Source organism: Manis javanica, chromosome 4, assembly GCF_040802235.1.
Source record: "Manis javanica isolate MJ-LG chromosome 4, MJ_LKY, whole genome shotgun sequence".
Taxonomy (NCBI): domain Eukaryota; kingdom Metazoa; phylum Chordata; class Mammalia; order Pholidota; family Manidae; genus Manis; species Manis javanica.
In genome coordinates this window covers 42770060-42795336 of record NC_133159.1, presented here as the reverse complement: position 1 = coordinate 42795336, position 25277 = coordinate 42770060, and the positions used below count along the sequence as shown (strand labels likewise).

At 55.8% G+C, this 25277-nt stretch overlaps 1 protein-coding gene across 11 annotated transcripts in view; it reads left to right on the top strand.

The window, feature by feature from the left end:
- The first annotated feature begins 265 nt into the window (after positions 1-265).
- LRP8 (LDL receptor related protein 8) overlaps positions 266-25277 on the top strand; it is a 75249-nt gene continuing 50237 nt past the window's right edge. For 2 of the 11 annotated variants that reach the window (XM_073233954.1, XM_073233953.1), the window contains exons 1-2: positions 268-586; positions 1328-1447. In XM_073233954.1, the coding sequence (XP_073090055.1) occupies positions 484-586; positions 1328-1447 (223 nt within the window). In that variant the 5' untranslated portion in view covers positions 268-483. Of the gene's footprint in view, positions 587-1327; positions 1448-25277 lie in introns of all 11 variants that reach the window. The other 9 variants (XM_073233957.1, XM_073233955.1, XM_073233959.1 and 6 more) reach the window with 7 other exon arrangements.

The window sequence follows — 25277 nt, the reverse complement described above, 5'->3', positions numbered from 1 at the left end:
TCTGCACTCGGGAGCATCATCTCCTCTCTTGCCCAGTTTCGCTCCTAGGCATCCCTCGGCCACCCATCGGCCTGTCGCCTCTTCCCTAGGACCATCTGCTGCCTCGGGGGTAAGGGGCACCGCCTGGCTCATCCCAGAGCCTGAAGCGCCCAGCCCGCGGGCGCCCGGAATGCGTGAGGGAGGAGCGACCCGGCAGTAGGCGGAGAGACGGCGGCACGCGGAGGAGCGTGGGCGGAGGCGGCAGCGAGGGGGCGCGCGCCGGCGGCGGCCGCCCAGGGCCGGGGCCGCGCGCCCAGCCTGAGCCCGCCCCGCCGCCGAGCGTCACGAAACCTGCTTGAAATGCAGCCGAGGAGCCGGGGCGGGCGGCAGCGGCGGCGGCGGCGGCAGCGGCAGCCCCGGCGCCGCGGCGAGAGCTCAGCGGGCTGAGACGCGGCGGTGGCAGCTGCAGGGGGCGCGGGCGCGGCGGCCGGAGCCCGAGCCGCCATGGGCCGCCCCGAGCGGGACGCGCTCTGGCCGCTGGCGCTGCTGTTCCTCCTGCTGCGCCTCCAGCATCTCACGGCGGCGGAACCCCTGCGCGGTGGCCAAGGTGCGGAGGCCGGTCCCGGCGCAGCTCTGGGGCTGCTCTGCCAACAAAGCGCGGTCAGCGGCACGGGGCGGGTGGAGCCGGGGCCTGGCCGTGGCGCCCGGGTAGGGTAGGCTAATCGGGACCCGGCTCCCTGAATTTGCCCTCGACCCCCACCCCGCAGCTGTGCTGTGGGCTCTGCGCCCGCACCTGCTCCCGGGGGATGGGCGCAGCGGGGGCCTGGCCGGCCGGGAACTTTGCAGGGGGTGGTCATTGGTGGTTTCGGATGGCCTATGTGATTCTCGCTGCTGGGGTTTATTTGATACGCGCGCTCCACGGCGGCGGTGAGCGGAGCCCAGAGACTTCACCCCCCTGACAATGCGTTTGCGTCGAGCCCTGCGCGCCGCGGAGAAAAGGGGCTGCGTACCGGAGGGATGCGTCCGCGGCGCCCAGTGCGTGTGCCGCCGCCTGCTTGGGGCTGTGTCTGCGTGGGTCTCTGTGGGCGTGTATACGGGCGAGTGCCCTGAATGGGGGGTATACCTAAGTCGGGTGCCACCGACCGTGTGTGCCTGGCCTGGTCGTACCACGGATCAGCCCGTCATCCCAGAACCCTTACCATCCTGCCCTCGTGGATAGAGGGTGCCCGAGGCTTCTGGGGCCGTCGCCTCTAGCGTCGCTGTCTTTTCTTCACCCCAGTAGACCCCTCCCCGCGGCCAGAACTGCATGGTCCGCAGGTCCGGCTCACGCCTTCTCTTCCCAACGTAGGGCGGGTCAAGGAGTGCGAAGAGGACCAGTTCCGGTGCCGGAACGAACGCTGCATCCCCTCCGTATGGAGATGCGACGAGGACGACGACTGTTCGGACAACAGCGACGAGGACGATTGCCGTGAGTGGCCGACCCGCGAGGGGGGGAACGGTGGGGGGTCGCCTTGCTTAGCTCGTGGCTGCATCCGCTGCCGGGCCACCTGCGTATACCTCTCCGCGGGAGCCTGCAGCCTGGAAGCCTCCAGGACACCGCCTCCCTGGGGCTTGGGTGGTTCTTAAGGAACCGGCGGAAGCTGGGCGGCCGCGTGTCTTAACGGCGCTGGGGGCGGAGCCCGGAGCGGCGTGGCCTGAGGAAGGGGGCACCACGCCTGGGCGCGGGCACGCACCAAGCCTCCTGCGGTTTGAGCCTCCGGATTCCTCCCCCGACACCACAGAACGCGCGCGGGTTTCAGGGTTCCACGCAATTCTAGGCCTCGCTGCCTTCCTTTTCCTGCTGGTTTTTGTGAATGAATGGGCTCCTTGGGGTCCCTGATTGGCTGGGCCAGGACCACCCCATAGGTCCCCGTGGCCGGAGCGGCCAATCCTGGAGCGGGCAGTTTTCTGGGGCCTGGGCAGGTGGCCCTTCCTTGGCCCCGCCCTGGCCTCACCCCTGCTCGCATCCCCCTGGTAGTAAGCGCAGGCAGGGCTGGGGCTCCCGCGGCTTTTCTGCCTAGTCATGGTGAGACCTTTTTTGTGCCACTTCGGTTATGCCCCTTCGGTTATCCCACCGCGTTCTCCTGCCAGCCCGGCTCGGCATGAGTCATGGGGCAGACCAGGAAGGAGGAGGCCAGAAGGAAGAGTTTGTTTCCTGGAAGAGATCCGAGGCCGCGCGTTAACCCCGCAGCCACTTTGGCGGAGTGTGGTGTTTGTACACCTGGGTGCGATCGCTTTGGAAGTTCTTTCTCGTGATGCGCTTAGTTTAAGATGTCTGTGAGAAAGGAAGCGTGGGCAGTTGCCACGGTGGAACGAGTGTAGTTTCCAGGAACAGAAAAACAGAGCGCTTTTTATAGATGCATTCATTCATTGTTGCTGAGGGCCTGCTGTGTTGGGAGAACACCCCGCAGGCCAGGTCTCAGGGTCTGCGGGAGGAGGGCGACAAGTGGACAGAGCCCACAGCTCCACACAGTGGCGGGAGGGCTAGAACACCTGGACAGGCATTGTGGCTTTTTTCTGGGTTTGCCAGTCAGCCTCTGGGTTCATTTCCAGACCCAACCTAGACCTGGCTCTGTGACTTGGGCTCATCTTTCCCTCCTGCCTCAGTTTCCTTCTCTTGCCCACTTGGGCTAATGTTTCCTGTGCTGGTTTTGAGGACCAGTCCTAGAACTGTAACTGGAGGTAATGAGACCAACAGGTGCTGACTGGTAGCTTTGTGCCAAGCACTGATCAGTGCTTACCTTACATAAACTCTAATTTTCGGAGTGGTCCTATTTTACAGATTTGAAAAACTGAGACACTAGGAGATGAAGTATTTGCCTAACAACTGGTGAGCTAAGTAGGAGCTTGAATTTACGCATCTGACTCCAGTTCTTAGCCTAATTATGACCCTGACCATTTTCCAGTGCTGTTGAAATTAGGAAAATGGCTGTGCCAGGGTGACATATGATGACAGATCTCATCCCTGGGAGTCATTCTGTGGTCCACTTCCAGTGGGAGTGCTGACAGTGAGGCAGGGGAATAGCAGCTGTGCATTTCTGGGCTGGTTTTGCCTTACCTCTCTGGCTCTTTCATAATAACAGTCTTGTGAGGGTGGCTGTGAAGAGCAGAAGTTTTTCTTGTCATCCCCATTTGTGGATAAGGATGCTGGCCCAGGGAAGTCGAGTGATTTGCCCAAGGTCATAGAGCTGAGAGTGACAGACCTTGGTCAGGATGTACGCCTGCCCCCTAGCTTAGGGGTGCTGTCTGCTGTGGCGGGGAGTGTGGTGCAGAAGGACTGGGCGGGTGGTCTGGGGGCTGGACAGCTGCGCTCTGAGTGTTGGGCCTGCCACCTTGCCTCTCCTTTGGGCAAGATGGAGGATGAGGTGGTGGGGTGGCTCCAAAGGGACAGGGCACTCCGATGACCAGTCTTGTCTCCTGCCTTGTTCTTGGATGAGTGGGATGGAGCCACAGGAAGACAGTAAATGAGATGCAAGTGATGTTGATGGCTTGGAGTGGAAAGGGTGGGGACCATGCTGTCAGTACCAAACATCAATCCCATGGGGCTTGATTTTGAGTTTGTTTCCTCATCACAGACAAACAGGCATAGCTGTTCCTCTAACATAGGTTATACTTGCAGAAAGTCTTCACACAGGGCTGTGGAAGTCAAGGGAATGGATGAGTGTTCACACCCTCCAAGGTATTTGGGAAGAGACTCCTAGGAGCCACAAAGAGAAATCTTGGAGGAGGAGGGGCTTTGGGTAACTGTGTTAGGCCAGGTGTTTATAAAATGGTCTTCCCTCCCCTTCCTTTCCCACCTGGGGAGTTCCCCCCATTCTGGGCCATCTGCCCAAACTGCATTTCTTGAACTGTCCTCCCCTCAAGTCTACTGGCTTTTTCAGGAGCAGCCTCCCTGCCTTCTATCTGACCCCCTCCTTCGGTGCTCCAACCCTTCCACCCCATGAGGGGGCCCTGAGCTACCCTACTTCTGTACCTCTCTAAGCCTGCAAGATGGGCATTGCAGTTTTAAGTGGAGTCTATGTGAAGCCTCCAAAAGGCCATGAATACTGAGAACTGTTGGAGCTGGAGGGAGGGAGTTTATATGTTGACAAAGCCAAGGAGGGCTTCCTGGAGGAGGAAACAGATAAGCTAGGCCTTGAAAGATGTTAACTAATACTATTCCCTCAAGGCATACCACCATTTAAAAATGGGCAGCACAGTCCTTATATTATAGAGAAGGGAATTGAGGTTCAGAGAGATGAAGTGACAAAAGTCACAAGCTCTGCAGGGTTGGAACCAGAACTCTTAAGGCCCTCTAATCCTGGTCCAGCTCCACAGCAGATGGGACTTGGCCCTTTGGAGACATGGCTAGAGCTGGTGGGAGGGGAAGGGAAAGGCTCATGGGGCTTCAGTTCCTAGCTCAAAGGGCCTTCAAAGTGGAGGAAAGGGCTGGAAGCCAAAGGGCCAGGCCAAAGGAAGCCCAGGGCAGCCCAGCCAGGCAAAGCAGGGTGGGATCCCTGCCTGTGGACCTGGGTCACGTAGGCCAGCTGGTCCCCTGGCCTTAGTTTCCTGTTGCTCCTTAGTGTCTGGGGGCAGAGATGGGGGAGGGGGAGGTCTGGTGTCTGGCTGAACCTTTGCTCCCAGAGTAACAATAGCTGACCATTTGCGGTGGACCAGGCATTGTGCTGAAATTTTATGTGCCCCCCTCATGCCCCTCAGTTTGGAGTACCTGCTTATCCCCATTTTACAAAGGCACAGAGGACTTTATGATTTTTAAGAGAAATTGCTGGAATGTGAATGCAGGCACCCAACTGTGGAAACTGCTAGCTCAGGCACTAGATGATTACCTTAGGCAAGTTCTCCCAGACCTCTGTTTGCTTATCTTGAGATGACAAGGTTTTCCCCCAATCCCCTTCAAACCACCTGCCCCATTCCCTGTCACCCCCAGTTCCGAGAAGAACTCCATGCTTCTCTTTGTGGGTGAGTTCGGTATACAGGTGGACCAGTTTTGTGCTCAGATGTCTCTACCTTGCTCAGGCTCCATTAGGCTGTCCTTGTTCTCCCAGCCCCCATCACCCCTCCATCCCAGGTTTAATAAAGAGTGGCCGCAGGGAAGTCTTCCATGGCTGAGAGTTCATTAGCTGGGCCCAGGCTGCAGAAGCACCGAGGCTTGCTGGGAAGCAGGCTTGTAAATAATTGAAGCTTGGCCATAGCTCCCAGCTGGGGCTGCAGCCCACATCTGGCCTGCAGTGTGCCGCCTGGTCTTGGCCCCCTTCTCATGCCACTGACACCAGGCCCAGCTTCATCTCCTTTTTGAAAGGAATCATCTGACAGACAGTGCTGCTCCTCCCTAAATCTCAGTTTCCTCATGTGACCAGGCAACTCCACCTTTCAGAGTCTTCCTGAGGCTCCCACCTACCCATGAGATAAAATCAGCTTAGACTTGTCAGCATTTGGCTCTCTGTGACCAGCCCATTGCCCACTCCCCTCCAGCCTTTTTCTGTGACCTTATGACACTGAACTCATTCTGGCCTTCCTATTACTTTTCACTTCCAGGCCTTTGCATGTCATTGCTTCTGCCTGGAACAGTCTGTGCTTCCCCACCTGACTACTTTCTTATTGTCACTGTGAAGCTTCTGTGCAGGTGTCACCTCCTCCAGGAAGCCCTCCCTGGTACTCTTTCTCCCCAAGGCTGAGAAATCGAAGTTGAGAGGGTGACTTAGGGACCTGTGTTGAAATCACAGCTCACTGGGTCCCTGAATCAGACACACACTTGGTTTTCTATCCTAAGCATGACCTCTGGCCGATTGGCCTTGGAGCCAATAATAGTTTTTCCTTTCCAGAGATATTGTGCCTGGCAAACAGCAGGTGTTCAGTGAATGGCAAATGAGTTTGATCTTGAAGAGGAGTTTGAGAATCTCTGCAGGTCACCCAAGAACCCCCCTCTTCCCCTGCCCCCATTGGCTTAGCCAGATGTCTGAAGGCTCCTGCAACTGGGGTTGCCCCAGACAGTGGTTTGCCCAGCCTCTGTTGCAGTGGTTCCAAGGCCTTTCAAATGGACCTGGAAGTGGCAGAACGTTGCCCAGGGAGGGGCTGAGGGAAGAAATGAGTCAAACAGGCTTTGATGGTCTCAGTGAATGAATGGCCAGGGAGAGGCTGAGGATGGCTTCCCTCAGGCCCCGTGCTTGTCCCAATGCTGTTTTCTGGGTCTGGTCTATGCTGCTTTCCTCCTGGCTGTGCCTGGGAAGGGCAGGAAAGCCTATAGCCCCATGGCTTTGCCCAGCAGGCCCCAAGCTTCCCTCTCGTTTAGGCTCAGGGCTGGGCCCAGCAGGCCTTGGGAATGTTTGCTGTAGACTCTCCTATGGGCCTTCCCACACGCCCTCCTGGGGCAGAGTTCCCCTCCAAGAACCCTGGCTTTCTCAGGCCTCCTGGGGGTCCTTAGTGCAATAGGCCTCAGGGCTGTTTTCCTCCCCAATTGTCTGTAGGTGGCTGGCTTGACAGTTTTCCCTCCTTGGGGAAATACCAGGAGCAGGTGAAGCCAGAGAGATGCCCCAGGGGAGAGGTGAGGGAGAGGAAGAACCTAGAGGGCTGATGGAGCAGGAGAATGTGTGGATTTATTTCAAGGAATATAACCAAATAGAAGCTCTCCTGGCCCCAGAGCGCTTCCCCAGAAAGCCAGACCTGGGGCCTATGGGGGCTTGTGGGGCTGTGTCCTAGGGGCTGTGGAGCCAGGCCCTGGGCCCAGTTCCAAAAAGCACTTGTAACATCTGCCCCACAGCTACTTGCATATCCAGGTCACCCAGTCTTTGAAGGCCTGGTGGAGATGCAACCTCCCTGGGGTCACCTTCCTTGACCATTTGCCCTCCAGCCCCACCCCTGCTTCCCACCTCATCCCTGAGCTCCCACAACATGGCCTTGTTCTTCCCTCAGTCTCCAACCCTTCTTTTCCACATTGTCTGCTGGGCCAACCTTGTGCTGGGCACTAGGGATTTCAAAATAAATAGTTCCCTTGAGGGAATTACTCATAACAGGCATTGGCTGCTTATTCCATGCCTGGTGCCATGTTGGACAATTTGCAGTCATTAGCTTTGCTACTCACAACCCAGTGAGGTTGTTTTTGTATCATTCCCATTTTAAAGATGATGAAACTGAGGCTCAAAGAGAAGTGACTTGGCCAATGTCATGGCACCTAAGTGGTGGAGCTGGGTCTTTCTGTTCCAGAGCCTAGACTTTTCCTCAGGCTCTTCCTCTCCGAGCTGTCTCTGTCTACCCTGTTGGGGTCTGGGCCTAGAGCTCAGAGGGCATGGAGGAAATGGGTAAGTGGCCACAGTGTCCAGCAGTGCCTCCCTGGGCTGCAGGTTTCTGGCCTGGCAGGTGGGCCCAGGAGGGACCTTCTTCCCTGGTGACCCCTCAGAGCCCCAACTTAAGGTGCCCCTTGTCCAGCTGCCCATGGGTATGGCCCTCCACAGTTTCTGAGGCTTCTCATGGCCATTGCCTGTGAAGTGATTACTGTTCCACCTGTATAGATAGGGAAACTGAGGACCTGGTGATATGTCACGAGTGCAGGTGACCTCAAGCCAGTCCCAGTTCTAGGAGTGACATCCCGTTTATCAACCTTCCTCCAGAAAAGTCTAAGAACCCATCATTAGGACTATCTAAAATGTGATCATAGTTTCTTTGAGCCCCCCGTGCAATTCTCTGACTCTAGGTCTTTGTACATACTTTGCCCTCTGCTTGGATTATCTTCCCTGATTCCTACTCAGCCTTCAAAACCCAGCTCACTGCCACCTCCATGAAGCCTCCCCAATCTTCCCAGTAGAATCTAACCTCTCTCATGGCTGGCTACCTATGGCTTTGTGCGGCCTTGCCATTGCCTGCTGTAGGAGCTCTGGTTACTTGGGAGCACCTGTGAGCAACCCGAGGAGGTTGGGAACCGTGGGACCTCGGGGCCTGGTACAGAGGGCGCATCTGGGGGACAGCTGTGAGCCATGAATGGGTGGCTGAGGAAATGTCACCCACTTTTGAGGAACAAAAGCTGATGTCAGTCAAATGTGGGGGGCCAGGGCCTTCTGAGAGGACCCTTAAGGGCCCTTGAGGCTGGACAGGGAAGCTGGGCATCCTGTAGGGACCTCAGTCAGGCCCTCTCATGGGAGCTGGGTCACCTGAAGCGCAGACAGCACCAGTGAGCAACTAATCAGCAGTCACACTGGGCCTGGGCTACCTCCCATGCTGGCCTCTCAGCACTCATCCCACACACTTGGGAGCTTTTCCAGCCCTTGCTTCCAAAGATGAAACCAAGGCCCTGGTATCTGAAAATCAGCTCCACGTATCAACCAGGACCCATTCTCAGAATAGAGCATCCTCAGTTCCTGGGAGGGACTCAGTCAGAACAGGATGCTCCCACCTCCCCACAACCTGCTCTCTTCCTGCAGGATCAGAGAACAGGTGTTGTCAAGCTGAGAGCCCAGCACAGGCTCCTGGGCTTTGGGCTCCCACACTGGGCCCTGCCTGCCTGTCCCTGGATTGCTGGGAGCTCATCTAAAATAATAATGTCAGTTGTAGTCAGAGTTAGTGAACGTTGGCCTGCGGGGGGTTTTCTCATTGCAAGACCTCCTTCAGCCAGCCTTGAAGAGTCATCACTGCACTTCTCAGAGGAAAGAGCCAGGCTCCAGAGGTGAAGTGCCTGCTCCAGGCGGTCTGGCTGGTCAGGGCAGGACTAGGCCATGCCTGTCTGGCTGCAGAAGAGAAGCATTCTCACATCCCAGTCCCAACAGCCCCATGAATGTCAGGAGGGCATGCCTCAGCCTCCTTTTCCAGGCATCCCAGGCGTCTGTCCCTCTTTGCCAGCCTCTGCCAGTGGGTGCACCAGGTGTACTGAGCAGCTGTGTCCCCTGTGTGCCCTCAAGTATGAATTGGGACCCCAGGCAGCAGTGTGAATCACCACCTGTGCTCACCCTGGCTCCTCTCACAAGCTGCTATATGTCACAGGTCCCAGGAATAGCCCCTTAGCCAGAGTGGCTTAGGAGAGGACCCCGACTATGAACTCCCACTTGCTGTACTGGTCTGACCTCTGTGTCTAGGGCAGGGCCCAGCCCAAGCTGGCCACTTTGGGGCTGCAGAACCCAGCATCTATCAGGCCCCTTAGAAGGCCCTCTGGTGACCAAGAGAGTCACCCAAAGAGGCAGGGCTCTGGGACTCCCAGGCTGGCGCGGTTCCCATGGCCCTCAGCCTCTATGCACCTGCACCTTGGAACGTGGCAGGGCAGGTAGCCCACAGCCTCTCTGGGGACTGCCAGTCTGGGAGTCCATGGAATGGTCATATGGCCACCATCCTCCCCTGGTCACTGGCCTTGGAGTACCACAAGGGCTTTTATCCCAGCCACTCTGCAGACTGTTTCAGTTCATGCTTCACAGCCATCCTGGGAGGAAGCTGGGGTGAAGATAATTATCACCCCCATTTTCCTGATGAGGAAATTGAGGCTCAGGGAGGGCATGGAGCTCCCCAGGGCCACACTGCTAGTTATTGGTAATGCTGAAGCTGAAACTCACTTCAGTTGATTTTATTTATTTATTGTTCCAGTGGAAGTAACATTTTCTGATTATATAAAAGTAATTTCCTACTTGCAACAAAAAAACACAGACAATCCAGAAAAGCAAAGAAGGAAAGTAACAATCACCCTAATAAAAACCATGTAAGCAGCATATCTTCCCAGAGGTTTTTCTCTGCATGTGAGCTGTTTTTTGTTTATTTGTTTTTAACAAAAATGAGGATGTGTTATGCCAGTTGTTTCCCCCCCACATCATTCATGTCTTTCCATGTCAATAACAATGGATTCATATCTTCTGTTAAAGGGCTAGATGGTGTTCCACTGCGTGAATGTTCCCTAATTTAATAACAGTCTCTTGTTGACAGACATGTGTTCAGCTGGTTCTGTTTTTTTCCTACTCTGTGCAGTGCTAGGATGAGCATCCTTGTATCCTTTGTGCATTTGTCTGGTTCTTTCCTTAAAATAAATTCCTAGGAAAGGCTTACTGAGCACATGGGTTTTCATGCTCATCAATTGCTCTCTCTCCCGAGGAGCTGTTTTCCCACCCCACGACACCCCCTAACTCCTCATGGCTTTTCCCAGCCAGGCGGGCTGCCTCCAGGATCTCACTGTTCCTTGAGCCTAAGGCCCCCTCATCCTGGCCCCACGGTCCTGACAAAGTAGCCAGATCCAGGCTACACAAAACAACACAAGGACAATTGTGTTCTGGACCCAAGGACTCCCCATTCCCACTGAAGAGAACAAAAGCAAACAAAACTGGTTTTTATGTTTCTAAAGATATCTGTAGAATCCATCTCCTCCACAGATTATGATAGTTGTTCTGTCTCTGCCCTTAATTTGCTGTATGACCCTGGGTAAGTGGTTCTCCCTCTCTGAACTTCAGTGTCCCTTGACCCATTTGTCCTTGCTCTACCTGCACTGCAGCCAACACTCAGAATGTTCTTTTTCCCTGGAGCAGGGCTCCGGGCCAGTCTTGGCCTGGAGGTAGGGGACCTGTGGCCTCAAGCTCCCTACTGCCTGGTGAGAGTTGGTGGGGATGTAGCTGGCTTGGTTGGTTGGTGGGTGGATTCTGGGCAGGCAGATGGAGGGTAGCTGGGCTTTTCATCCTCCTCAATTGCTCTCTCTCCTGAGGAGCTGTTTTCCCACCCCACGACACCCCCTAACTCCTCATAGCTTTTCCCAGCCAGGCGGGCCGCCTCCAGGATCTCCTTCCTCCAGTCCACTTCCAGAACTCAGCCCTGAGGCCCAGGCTCGTTGGGCGACTTGACTCCTGCCCTCTTCCTGTGCCTGGGACTGGGCTGCATGCAGTGGAGCGAAGAGGGAAACCAGAGGCAGGCCCACCAGCCCCTGACCCGTTAGCTGGTTGTGGGTCTTGGACCCTGAGCTTTAGATCTTTGGTCTGTGAAATGGGGGTAATGAGCCCACTTCTTGGAGGTGTGCAGGCTGATGTAAGGTATTCTGCTCAGACCCTGGCCCTGAAAAGGAGCACCCCCTTCCTCTTACCCAGCCTGGGATCCCTGCACAGGGACTGTCAGCAGCTTCCTCCACCGAGGACACAACAAGAGGGCAGCTACCAAAATCGCAGCAGGAGGGATGTGGGTCAGCTGGCCGGTCAGGAGAACTTGGCCACTTAGGGGAACTCAGCTTCTCGGGTTGGGAGGGGCCGTAGGGATCATCTCATCCTGCTCCCATTTGCACTGGGGGCCCCAGGGTGGCTGCTCCCTGGATAGTCCTTGGGAGCTGGTTAAAACCACAGGGAGCCAGGGAAAGTTAAGTTAGTTACCCAGGAGGGACCTTGGTTCACCAATGGGTCCAGGTTAGCACCAGAGAGTAGGCAGCTAATGAGAGGCAGGAAGGCCCCATCAGGCCCAGGTTAAGCTGCTCAAGTGAGTAACTGTAGAGTCCAACCGGGGATTTTCCTGGTGGACTGAATTCAGGACTTGTAGGGCAGTGCTTCTCCCTCCTTCACTTCCTGGATCCTGAGCTGTGTCTGCTGCCCTGACACCCTCAGAGCCCTCTCTCAGCCGTGTGCACAAGCGCACGTGTGCACGTACAGGGGGTGTGCACCGGGAGGGAGGCGGACTCAGGAAGGCTGTGGAGCCAAGGGGACGCTCTTCCTCCCCTGCCAGCCAAGGCAACCCGGCCACGCCAAAGCCAAAGCCCCCCGCTGGGCTGTTTGTGGTGGGGCATTATTTGTAGCTGGAGAGGTGCCAGCAATCTCTGTTCCCAGCCTGCCCACTGCCATGCCACAGCAGCCCCTCCCTGCCAGGCCTCAACCTGCAGCCTGCTGCCTGGGTCAGCTCCCTACCCCCAACCCAGAGGGCTGAGGTTGATACAGACTCCATGGTCCAGATGATAGGCCTTCCTGTGCTTCACCTGCTCCCACCTTGCCAAGTGGCCATCTGCAGGTCCCTGCTCCCCTGGGGGTCTCTGCTCTTTGAGAGTGAGGCAGCTCCAGGCCCCTCTCAGCCCCAATTCTCTGAGATTCTTTTGTTGTCCCCTGAGAGCCAGGGTGTTCATAGGAGCTGGAGTCCACCGCAGCCAGGCCCAAGATGTGCGGGGTCCAAGGAGCTGCCGCTGTTCCGAGAGGCCCTGGAGGCCCCGGGCAGGGGCTGTGAAATCTAACCCCCACACAGGGGCTGCGAGCTTTAGATCCTGAGCTTTAGATCTTTGGTCTGTGAAATGGGGGTAATGAGCCCACTTCTTGGAGGTGTGCAGGCTGATGTAAGGTATTCTGCTCAGACCCTGGCGCTGAAAAGGAGCACCCCCTGCCCCTTCCCCAGCCTTGGATTCCTGCACAGGGAGTGGCCAAGTGGAAGAAGGGACTGTCAGCAGCTTTCTTCCTCCTTCTAAACCATACATGCAAAACCAGAACCAGCTGTTTATTTGGAGAACCTACATCCATTCAGGGGTTTCTGTTTATTTATTTTTTTGCTGAGCCTGACTGGGCTGATTTTTTAATACCAGTGAGCCTACCAGGGTGGACTTGATATCACCTGCACAGGTGATGCTCTCCTGTCCCCCTCCCCTCGTGCCTTCCCAGTGTGAGCCAGACCTAGGTTTCCTCCGCAGTCCTTCCACATCCTAGCTGGGGGACCTGTGGCAAGTCCCCCAAACCTCAGTCTCAGGCTCCTGCTCTGTACACATGGGTAGTAAGTAATTTCTGGCCCATGTGAAGTACCAGAAACTTCACCGGGGCCCATGGAGCCAGTCCATTCTTCCTATACCAGTTGTTGGGCCACAGCAGGGCATGAGGGTCTGCCAACCTGTGCAGTTGCAGTCCTGCTCTCTGTCCCCTCCACGCCCTCCCTCTTCCTGGCCTTCAGTCTCTCCCACACATGCAGATCCTGTGCTGAGCCCTCTCCCTGGGAACAGAGGCCTGAGCCCTTGTTTCTGCTGGTTAACTTAACTCCATTAAGAGCCAATCTACCCAAGCTCTCAGCCCCCCACACCAGGAACCACGTAGCCTCACCTTGTCACTGACTTGGCTGAGTGACTTGGACTAGTCTGTGCCCCTCTCTGCGACTTAGTCTCTCTGCCTTTACTGGGGAGGAGTTAGGACTGGATCAGGAGTTTGAGTTATTTTGGGTAGCTTTTGAAATTCAGATTCCCTGGCTCCCGTCCAGGCTTGACTATAAATCTTTGCCTGCTGTGCAGCCAGGTGGGAGCCATGGATGTGAAGAGCCCCTCCAGGGCCCTTCTACCTCTGACTGCTCCTGTGTGCGCTTCCTCATCCATGAAAGGCTCCGCAGGGCCTCTAACCAGGCTTCTTGAGGTCAAGTCCATACCACTGCTTCCTAGCTGAGGGACCCTGGGCTGGTTACTTCACCTCTTTGCCCACTTGCTGTACCTGTAAGATGGAGCCATCAATGCCTAACTTTCAAGATCCTGGAGGATTATGTGAATTTATTTACAAAAAACACTAAAAGTAGTGCCTGGAGTACTCAAGTCACAATTTGCTAGGCTTATTCTGACCCCCTCTGAACCTCCATCTCCCATCTGTCCTTCAGAAATCCCTCCCCATGTTCTGCTGCTGTACTGTTGGGTGGAATGTCCCCTCCCATCTTGGGGTGCCCCCAAGATGTCTCTTTTGTCTCCCCTTCTTCCCTGTGGCCCCAGGCCATAACTTACTGTACTAATTTAATTAGGAAGAGTCCTTCCAGGGACCTCATTTAGGAAATGAGTCCAGCACCTGAGGGACCTCCAGGAAGGGTGGGGTGCAGGAAGAGGTTGCATTGTGTCTCGCCCAGCCCAGCCCTTGTCCCTGTGCCACAAATGTGCCCAGGAAGATAAGGGAGCTCCATTTGTTAGAGGGGAGGGTGCAGACTGGTAACATTGAGTGTGGGCAGCCAGGGCCTCCGTCCTCTGTCCGCTGCCCAGCTCTGGCCTCACCCCCCCACAGTGGGGTGGGGAAGGTTGATAGCGGGGTTTCTCTGGGTCTGCTCCACACACCCGCACTGCCTGCTGTCCCTGGCCTGGCACAGAGCAGGCCTTGGTGAACATGTGTTGAATGACTGAGTGAGTCTTGTGGTCTTGGAGCCGGAGCAGCAGCCTCCCTACCCCCACCCCAATGCAGGAAACCCCTCAGTAGTGGGTGTGCAGTGGGGCATGTCCAACTTCAACTTGAATACATCCAGGGACAGGGAGCTCACTAACTCACCAAATAGTTTCTCTGTCCCCGTTAGAAAATCCCAGATCTGCCTCCTGGAACTCTCCTGACTACCTCTGGTCTCAGCTCTATTTCTAGGTCTATTTCTAGAAAGAGATTCCCCACCCCCCCACCAAGCCCCATCTGTACCCAAGCCTTCTCAGTGTCCTTTCCTGGTCTGTGACAGCTGGTGTGCTGTGTGGCCTTAGATAAGGCCCACTCCCCTCCTGGACCACTTTCTCAGGACTCACTGGGCCGCACGCTCTCAGTCTCTGTAAGCACTCACTGGCTGCCTCCTGTAACTGCAACCTGCCTCCCAGGGAAGCAGAGGACAAAGACAGATACACTCTGCCTAGAGGTAAAGATGACATCTCTATAGACAGCTTGGTCTCCTGGTCAGCAGGGTGCAGTGCTCAGACCCTGCGATGGCCTGTGGCCCACACGCGGATACTGCAGGGCTGTGGATGGAGCTCTCCTGTCCCTAAGACCAATCCACTGCGTGGGCATCACCCAGGCCTCGGTTAGGAACCTGGGAGTCATGGCAGCCCCTGTCTCCTCACCAATAAGTCCTCCCCTGCCACCTGCCTGCCCAGGCCCTTCCCCCTGCTGCCATCGCCTCCCTGGACACTGCAACAGTGCCAACCTGGTCTCCCCTCTCTGCCTGCAGCTGAGAGCTCCCGTGCATGCTGAGCTGTGTCCTGTGCTTACCCAGCATCCTGCTGTGACATTCACCATTCATGGGATCACGCCTGCTTGACTGACATTCAGGGCCCTTCAAGACCTTGCACACCCCTGGCCTTACTCCAGCCCCAGACCTCACCACCCACTTTTCCACAAGCCCTACATCTCTGAGCTCCAGCTATACTCAAAATCAGTGACACAGGGGCATCATACTCTCACATGCAGTTCCTGCTGCCCGGAGGGCCCTGCCTCTGCTTGGCCAACCCCCTTTACCTCAGGAGTCACAATTCCCAGGGAGCCTTTCCCCGGTGGGTTGGGGACTCCTCTGGGCTCCCCATCCCTGTGCTTCTCTCCATCTCCTTCCTGGCCACTCTAGTCTGGGATGGTCTGGTTAAAAGTCTTCAGTTCACCCCCACCAGAGGGCCTAGGATGAGGCAGGGGGACCTGGCCTGAGCCTTTGGAGGAGTGAGAGGCCGGGCTCTCTCCAGCTTTGCATATGCCCTGTGCCCCCACCACCCTGCACTGCGTTTCCACTCCCCATGCTGAACCTGCTGGGCGCGGTGGTTCTGTGAGTCTCAGGGAAGCACTGGTGTGGACTGGGGACTTTGAGTCCAAGCTCCAGGGTTCACAGGAGCCCTGTTCTGTGCCAGCGTCCTGCCAGGAGCTGGAGAGGATCTGTAGATGGAAAACCAGGCCCTGTGTTCTGAGCATTGGCCACCTAACTCTGTGCAACCTTGGGCAGTTGGCTTCCCTTTTCTGAACCTTAAGTTTACTTGGCTGTAAAAGGCGGGGAGGACCCAAGCCCCTCCCCTTTCCCTTGAGCACACCTGTACTGTGGTTGGGCTCAGGCATGGCCCCAAGGGACCCCAAGACCTCAGCTAGAGCAGAACTTCCTATTCCCTGGGCATCGGGGACCTTGGGCCCAGCCTCACAGGGGTAAGGAGTTAGCAGGGGTTCTGCTTGCTCTTCAGTAAAAATGCCTGCCCCTCATTTGCCCAGCACTTTGGTGCTGCCAGTGCCTGCTTTCACATGGTTGGCCATCATGTTGGCTCTGCTTGGAACTGTCCTGGTTTGAAGTCTAGAAGTCCCATATCAAGCAGGACACTTGGCCCATCTGCCTGCAGCTTGCAACCCCTGCTGCCCCCCTCAAGGTCTGCAAAGGGCTTCCCTTATATTACTTGTGGGGTCACTGCCAATTAGGCAGGGCTCACTTTAAAACAAAGAACAAAGCCAATTTTTCCCCCCACATTTCGGGAGAATTCAAAGAGAAACAGATCCAACTAAAGGCCTGGAGAAGCCGGGGCTGAGCATCCCAGTTGGGGTGCCAGTGAGGACGGGCTGGGAGGTCAGGCCGTTGTTCCATCCTGCCTCTAACACAGCTGTGTGACTGCTATCTCTGGGCCTCAGTTTCCCCATCTTTGCCCTGCTCTCCTCACACTACCCTCTGAGGATCATTTACCCTGACAGCCCTGCTTTGCATTCCTGCTGCCATTTATATTCTTTTAGGCTTTTTCCTGTCTGTTCATGTCCTATTCTGCCCTCACTACTCTCAAGCCTATGGCAGCACTGGGATCTTTGTCAGATCCATTTCCACATTAAATAGGAAGAAGCTGGGGACACCAAACATTTGCCTTGCACAAGGCTCTATGTTTACAAAGCCCTTCCCACGTATTGCCCCCGGGCTCCTAGTATCCCTAGCGGGTGGGCCTGGCTGGATTTACTGCACCAGTTGTACAGATGGGGACACTGAGCCCACAGTCCCACAGGGTTCCAACTCCCTAATGGACAGGGAGAAAGTAAAAGATGAAGACAAATGGGTGGCCATGCTATGTGGTGGTTACCAGTAGGTGGGGGTCCCTGGCTGGCTGGTCCTCTCCCTTTCCTTCCCCCACACTGTCAATGTCTCCATCAGTGGGAGGAGGAGGAGGAGAGAGGACATGGGGTAGGGGGGAGGGCTGGGGAGGCAGTGGGGGGGGTGCGGGTTCCAAGCAGAGCCCTGCTTCCCCTTGTGGTTCTCACAGTCTGTCTGCACCGAATCCTGACAGATGGAGGGAAGGGGAGAGCTGGTGCCAAGAGGCTGTCACCGCAGGCGGGCAGAGCTGGGAGGAGGGTGCTTTGTGGCCAGGGTTTGTATGGGGAGGGGGCAGCAGCTGGTGGTCTGGCTGCTGGGCCTCCTTGGATCCTGCTTCCCAGGAACCATGGTTGGGGGTGGGGGGCTGTAGATGCTGGTGGGCAGGAAAGTGGGCAGGAGTGAGCCCACCACCTGCCTGGGACTGGCCCTGCCCTTGCCCCTGGCCCTGTTTAAGCTGAGACAGTCACCTCCTCCTCCTCTATACCTGCTGCCAGCAGGGTGCCCCTCCAAGGACACTTCCTCTGTACCCCTCCCTGGGTGTCAGGGTGGGCAGGGACCCTAGGGGCTGGCACTGAGCTGTGGGCAAGGTGGACCAGGGCAAGGAGAGCATGGCACCAGGAGGTCCTGGGGCGCTCAAACTAGGTGGGGCCCAGCTTCATGTCTTCTTGGCCAGAGCTCAGCCCCTCTGTAGGTTGCCCTGGGTATTTCCTAAGCCCCCTTCATGGCAAAGGAAGGGCCCCTTGTTTTTTCTCCAGGCTCTGGCACATTTACAGGGGTGGGCAGGCCTGACTGGGGTGGGGCTGGCACCGCCAGCTTCCCTTGCCTTTTTAGAGTATGGGTTCCCTCAGGCAGGACTGGGTCTCGTGCTCTTTCCCAACTCCCCCAGGGCCCAGCACACGAGGCGCCCAGTTAGCCCTTATTAAATGAATGGATGGATCCTCTGCTTGCATACCTCTTGGGACAGAGGCCTCACTTCTTTATAAGGCAGTTTTTTCTATTTCCAGAAACAAACTTCTGATTCTGAACTGAGAGGCCTTGTGGATCCCAGGGCCATCACAGGTGCCATGCAGAGCCCCCTGGCTGAGCCTGCTGCCTTAGAGCAGCCCTGGAGGGGCTGGAGGCACCCTCGAGCCCACCTAGCTCCCCTTACCTGCCCCTCACAGGGCTGTGTCTGCCCTGCACTGATGTTAGGTTGGCAGCAAGCATAGCTGTCATTACTGAGCCCTCACTCCATGCCAGGCAGTATCTCATTTGCTCCTCACATTGGCCCCATGAGATAGGGACTGTTTTTATTGCCCATCTTACAGAGGAGAGACATGAGGCAACAGTAATGAGTGGCTTCCTCAAGGTCATATGGCTAGTGTGTGAGTTGGCTGGGGGTGGGGAGGCTGAAGCAGGGCATTGTGTCAGGGCTTGCGGGTACATGGGGCTTCACAGCGTCATACTCTGGAGGGTAGATCTGCCCCTGCCCTGGCCCCCTTCCCTTGTGCACACAATTCCCAGACAGATCCTTGACACCGAGATTCCAACTCAGATGAGACCTGGGGACTTGGGCCCAGAGCCCCTTCTGGAGCCCAGGGTGTGGGTGTGCTCCTGGGTAGAGCCCAAGGATTTGAACATGGCCTGTCCTGTTCAGTGACCTGGGTGATGGCTGGGGGCCTGAGGTGTTGGGGTAGGTGGGTGGGAGCTGGGCCTCCGTCCTGCTGCTCCTTGAAGTTGGTTCTGGTCTGAGATGTCTTCCACATTAATATTAAGAATGGAGATCATTAATGATGAATTACAGTATGCCCGCCCTGTGCCAGGGCTGGGCTGGGTGCCCTGGGGGAAAGCTGAGAGTAGAAGGCTATACCGATCTTGAGAGCCAGGGGTGCATTTATTTCATCCCCAGAGCCTGACACAGGCTGGGCACTCGGGGACAGCTTAGTAAGTCCCAGTGGTTAAAAACAGGTACCTGGGCCTCTCTGGTGGGACACACTTCTCCACTTCCTCCACCATTCACAGATTGATTCCATAATCACCACTGCCAGACCCTGTGCCCACCCCAGCATGGCCCCCACTGCCCGGCCTTTCCTCCCACTGTGGCCCTCTGGCTCCTTCCAGGGGCTCTCCAGTGAGTGTGGTGGGTGGCTGTGGTCTGCTTATCCTGCTGTCTGTATGACCTTGAGCAAATCACCTCCCCTCTGAGTGCCTTGGTGGGCCACTCTGTGCAGTGGGATTACACAGTCCCTTCCTCAAAGGATATTGGGAGGACTGAGTCTGATGAGCACAGTAACCACTCCATAGGTTCACTCCTACGCTCACAGTGAGGCAGGGAAATGATCTCCGAGCACCTCTGCTCTCCATACATGACCTCTTAAGTCCTCTAATGGCCCTGTGAGGGGCATTTGTCCCGTCCCTTTGCTGATGGGGATGGTGGGGCTCAGAGGGGTGGGGCGACTCCCCCAAGTTCCCTCAGCAGGTGAGAGGCAGACTTGAACCCTGGTTCCTGGGACTCCGAGGCCCATGTGTTTGCTGCTGTGCCAGGCAGGGTGAAGGCCTTAGCCTGAAAGTGCCTTTGGAATTGAGGTTGTGGAGGCTCCTGGCTTCCCGTGATCTCCTACAAGCCTCCAGCCCCCAGATCCCAAATCCCTCCTGATCCTGGGAAACAGCAGCCCCCGGTCACGTCCGTCAGCAGCTCCAGGAGCCCTCCCTGGGCCCCTCACCTCCCACCTGAGCAGGGAGGCGGCAGGCAAGGGCCTGGGCTGTGAGGATGGGGAATTTCCGACTCTGGTTTGAGATGTGTCACAACATTAATGTTAATTAAGCCTTGTTAATTCAGTCCTCAGCTTACACAGAGCTCCTGACAGCAAATTACTCATAAGTGAGGCGGTAAATTTATTGCTGCGTTTTCCCAAACACTCAGCAGCAAAGATCGCAACCCCCAAGAAAGGCAGAGGAGAGGCCTGGAGGGCGAGTGCTGCACGGTTCCTGCCAGCCTGAACCTCTGGAGCCCCGTGGCCCAGAGAGTGGGCAGGCTTGCCAGGAGAGCTGGGTGAGAATAGACTCGGGTCCAGTCTGAGCAGGCTGCCTGCAGAGAGCCCTGGTGAGCGCTCCCTCACTGGAGGCCCATGAGCAGAGGGTAGGGAGCAGCTCGAGTCCCTCCAGACTAGCCCTTAGTCTTTCTCCTCCTCCACTGCACACAGCACACTGTGGTGGCTCTGCTGTGTTCACAGCCACAGCGCCCTGACGTCATTCAGTAGGATAGATTTGGATCTGGACGCGAGCCCCTAGAACTGCAGTGCAGTCTTCCAGGAGCCTTGGCACCTCTGAGGGACTGGGCGCCTGGTCTGCTGCAGTGTGCAGGCTGGCCCAGACAGCCCTGCCAGAGACGCCCCGGTGGGGTCTCTACCTGGCCTCGGTCAGGAAGTGCTCTAGGAACCAGGACCAGGCCCCCATCTGCGCAGATGGCCTGGAAGCCCAACCCCCCTAGCTAGGCCAGGTATCAACCTTTCAGGTGAAGGTACAGGGGAGTCCCTCCCTCTCCCTGGACGCCTGGCCCCACACCCCCTCCCCAAGGATCTGCTTCCCTCCTAGACTTCAGACTGGGCCATGCCTGGGATATTTGGAACAAACCCAGGCTCTGGGTACTGAGAATTTTTTTTTAATTAATTGGAGCATTAAATGGTAGCCCTCTGGGAGAATCCCACCATCTGGCTGTTACGGGAGAGGCAGGAAAATCTATGCCTCCTTGTGTATAGTGTGTGTGTGTCATATGAAGCCACCTGTGCATGTGTGGCTGTGTGGTTCATGTGCTACAGTGTGTGCACAGTTTGGCCTGTGTGTCTGAGTGTGTTCAGCATGTGGTGCACATCTGAGTGTGCAAGTGGGAGGTGTGTACCTCTCTGTGCATGTGTGCCCATCTGCACAAATGCTGCATGCACACAGCTAAGGGTCTGCCTGAGCACACTTCTGAGCCCAGGCCTGGCATTCTGAGGCTGTGAGTCAAGCTGGGCTGTGTGCAGAGAGGAAGCAGCCTCTTGACCCCTTCTAGCTGAGGTGGTGGCCACAGACACGTAGGCTGTACATAGGTGGGAAGAGGAGAGGTTTGGCAAGTACCCAGCTGGCCTGCAGGGGGTGGGCCGGGTGGGATTCTTGTCCCGTTGACGGATGGAGAAACTAGGCCTGCCCAAGCACAAAGCCAGTGTGCAGAGGGGCCAGTACTGGAGGTGAGACTCTGGGGCTCCTTGTGCAGTGCTCTTTCTGCTCCAGTGGGCTTTGCCCTGGCCAGCACCTCATGGTTTTGGCATCTTTTATGTTGCTGGATTTTCATGATGGCTCGGAGAGGTTCCTGAGAGAGTAGCACCCCCATTTCTCAGGGTTGTTCAGGGAGCAAGGTCAGGCCTTGCACTGTAGACCTTTGTCCTTCCCATTTTGTGGAGGATGCAGCTAGGTCACTGGCCTGGCCCAGGGTGATGGTGTCAGAATGCAAACAGATGGTCCACTGACTTGCTGTGTGACCTGGGCCTATCCTGTCCTTTTCTGAGCCTCCTGGGGTAGTTGTAAGAACTCAATGGAGAAGCATATGCAAAGGGATTTGTAAGTCTCAAGATGCATTGGTGGCCTTCACATTATGATCAGGGCCACATGCTCCCAGAGTTCCCTGAGGTGCAGGTCCAGCCTTTCAGGCAGTAGGCCTTTCTCCAGAATTGTCTGCCTGGGTTCTGGCACTGTCTTCCATCTGAAGTCTTCCCATGCGGCTCACCGCAGTGAACTAGAGCAAGAAGAGCACTCAGAGAACAAGGAGGCCCACCCTTCATCCAGTAGGTGGTGACGCTGAGGCCCAGAAAGGGAAAGGAAGAGTGGCTTGCTCAAGGCCACACTAGCTCAGGCGTATAGCTGGGGCTGGGACCCAGGTCTCCTGGCCCCTAGCTCTGTTCTGAGTACTGCACTGCTGTGTCTTTGGAAAGAGAGAGAGGGGACACAGAGGTGGTTCCTGTACCTGAGGGGAAGGATGTGGGGGTGCCAACCAACTGGGGAATATGGGACCCCCTGAAGCTCCAGGTCATTATGCAAGAATAAAGGATTTTTGAAGCAATGTTTTAATGATGATTGTTTTTTTACTATATATGCAGAATGCTGGCTGGTAAACATGATTTGTATCTTAGGCTGTAAATTCTGTGTAGATAGAAAATACCCAAGTCTCAAGATTGCACATTGTTCATTCATTCCTTCATGCAGCACATATAACCTAAGCATCCCTGTGGGGTCCACCATGCAGACCTTAGCCTCCAATGAGCTGCTAGTCCAGTGGGAAAGATAGTTGAGTGACAGCAACACAGGGTGATGAGGCTGTGGCTAGAAGAAGCCTCTGTGGAGGTCGTGAGATCCCACATGGGGCCATGCAAGGCTTTCCAGTAGAGCGGGGCAACTCCCAAAGGAGGAGGAAGATGTGCCCATGGGACACCTGGCCTCCCAGCCTCCCAGTGGCTTGACAGCTGGGGACTTGTCCCATTCCCCACACAGCTCTTCTCGGCTTGGCCCATGCACAAGGGTGGAGGAGAGGCCCCACCTAGAGGACCCTGGCTCTCTGCGGGGCTCAGGAGAGACTAGTGTGGGGGCAGGGGTGAAGGTGGCAGGGACTGTTGGTGGCTGGGCCTCCTTGTGACCTCCACTCACCACCTGTGCACCTAGGGGGCCAGTCTTGGCTCTGTCCCTCTCAGGTTTATCATCAGGGTTCGATGGGGACTCCACTTCTGAAAGAGTCTGTCCTATGAGTCCATCTGGCTGCCTGGCCATACCTCCTGGACCATTTTCTCCAGGGAACAGCCCTTCAACTTTATATGTGGAAAAACCAAATTAGGAAGAACCAGGAAGACAGAGGCCAGGCCTCCCGACGCCCTTTAACAATTAGAACAAAAACTTCCCAGGGCCTGCTATGTACAAAGTTTGGGAGTAGGAGAATTACTGAAAAAAGTTAGGAGGAACTTCCATCACTGAAGATTTTCTAAATGCCAAGCCCTGTGTCAGGCACTGACAGGCATGATCTCACAGCCAGCTACCCTGCAAGTCAGGATTCATCATCACAGTTTTAGAGAAGGAAAACACAGGCTCTGAGAGGTCAAGTAACCTGCCTGAAATCACACAGCTGTGGCCCATGGCCATTAATTCTGCCCGTGCTGCCTGCCCCATGGCTGGCCTCAGATATGTGGGTGGTATCTGCCAGAGCCCTGTGCCCCCAGCAGAACCAGCACCTGAGACCTGGCCACCTCTGAAGGCCTCACCTAACTGCAGGGCTACCTTGAGGGGTACCTTGCTCACAGTAGGCCCCTTACTTGATTCTTTGGGCTTATATCAGCAGACCTCAGACTTTCCAGTTAGAAAAGAAGTCATCAGAAGCTCTGCCCTCCCAGGTTCCCCCTCAGAACACAGGACTTAGCGTGGGTGCTGGGCAAGGGGAAGCCCCGAAGGCCCTGCGGGGGGCCTGGAGATCCCCTCTGCCCCAAGCACTGGGCAGGCGGTCCAGTGGCAACCCATGGGCCTGCCTCTCTTCCTCAACTCTGGCAGGGCCATCTCCCAGGAAATGGTGAATTTTCCCTCGTCCCTATCATTAGGGTGCCAGAGCAAACAGCCTCATCCAGATGAGTCCTGGCCACAGTCACATTTGCATTTGGGGTTTTCTCTTTATTTCTAGCAATTTTGAGAAGCCTGAAGTAATTGGTATTCTACACAGGTTAATAGAACTGCTGCCTCCTCAGGATTATGCCTTAATTTCCTTTATCGCATACTAAGATGGAATTAATCTCCCCTCTCCTTCCTTTTTCCCCATCGAAACCTATTACCAGCCTGTCTGCTGGTCAGAGTCATTCTGCGGCAGCTCTTGGCTCCTTTCCACTCCCCTAGGAATCTCTCTGACCAGAGCCAAGACAAGGAGGGGTGAAAAATCCATTTGTATGAAGTCGGGATCTCCTGTTGAGAACTTATTTCCCTCCCTGTTCAAGAGGAAGGAACGCATCCAGTCTCCAGCCGGCACAGCTGCTGAGTCCCCTGTCACTGAGAGCATTCAAGGGGGTGGAATGGCCATATGTCAGTGATGGGAACAGAGGATTCCTACACTGGTGGGGGAAGTAGCACGCCTTTGCTACCCCTGGTGCCTGGATTAGAGTCTGTGATCTGAAGCCTTTAGAGTTCTGTCCTCTGCCTGTGAGTTTAAGATTCTGTGATTTCAAAATTGGAAAGATTCTGTGAACCCATGGTCCTAACACTGGGCCATTTGGGTCAAAGTATGTCCAAACAGTGTGCTTGAAGATTCTGAGATCCTCTCCTGGAATTGAAGATTCTGTTCTGTGATTCTAAGCCCATTTTACAATTCTGTGACCTCTTAAGCTGCAGTTCTCCTCCATGACTGGGTTTTGGGAGACAATATAATTACTTTGTGGGGCTGCCTTGGGAGGATGACCTCAGGCCAGCCCTGGTCTTCTCTGGCCTCAGTTTCCCCAGGTATGAAATGCAAGGGCTGGACAAGATGGCTTCCAGGCCAGATGTCCAGGTGTGTTCTGCCTACAGCCCCAACTGGCTCCTTTGGTGACCCCCAACATTGCCCCCTCTGCACTGGCCACCCCCCACACGTCAGGGCACCCAGCGGCTTTTCTCAACAGAGCCAAGCCCCTTGTCTAATTGGCCCCAGCCATCTCCCATTCCAGCAGAAAGGCAACCCAGCTCTCCTCCAAAGTGCAGGAAAGTGGTGGGGGTGAAGGTAAGAAATAAATCGATCATTGACAAGCATTCCCTCGCCTTTGTAGGCTGTACAATTCACTATGTAATTTCAACATCTACAGTCATCTTTCTTTCACACTTGTCCCCTGAGGAGTGTAGTTTTTGCTAGCCCTGTTTTATAGATGGGGAAACTGAGGTTCTGGGAGATTAAGTAACTCACCTGTAGTCATACTGGGGCTTCCAGGATCCTGAGTTGCTTGCTGCTGGCGCAGCCACAGGCTGCCTGCCTCCTGGAGTTGAATAGGACCTAAGCAGCCAGAGGTAGTCAGTGCGATGAGGGGCCCGTGACCATTCCTCTCGGGAATCTACTGCCTGGTGAGGTTGTGGCTCATGCTTCCCCATTGGAACCAACCCCTGGCTGATGCAGAGAATGGATCCCATTTCTTTCCAAATGCACCAAGAAGCCAAAAAAGAAACTGCCTTCTCCATCTCTTTTTAGGATCTACCTTTTCCTTCTGCATCAAACTAAATTTCTCAGGGTGGGCTTCCCTGGCCCCACTGTTGCTGACCAAACTCACCCCTTTGAGGACCAACGCAAAGGCTCTCAGCTCTGCCCCTCTCCCTGCCGGCAGCCAGCCACAGAGAGGGGCGCTGGGGAGGGCTCGGAGGCCCCCAAGCTCAGTGGCCTTGCTTTGAGCTGGGGGCACAGAGGCACAGGGGAGAGACAACTGTCTGAAGGCCCACAGTGACCCCACCACCTTCAGTTCTCATCAGGCCCATCTTATCCTGTCTGCATTGTGGCTATTATGTCTAAGTTCTTGGCTCCTCGGCTTGGCTGTAAACTGTGAGGGAAGGACCAC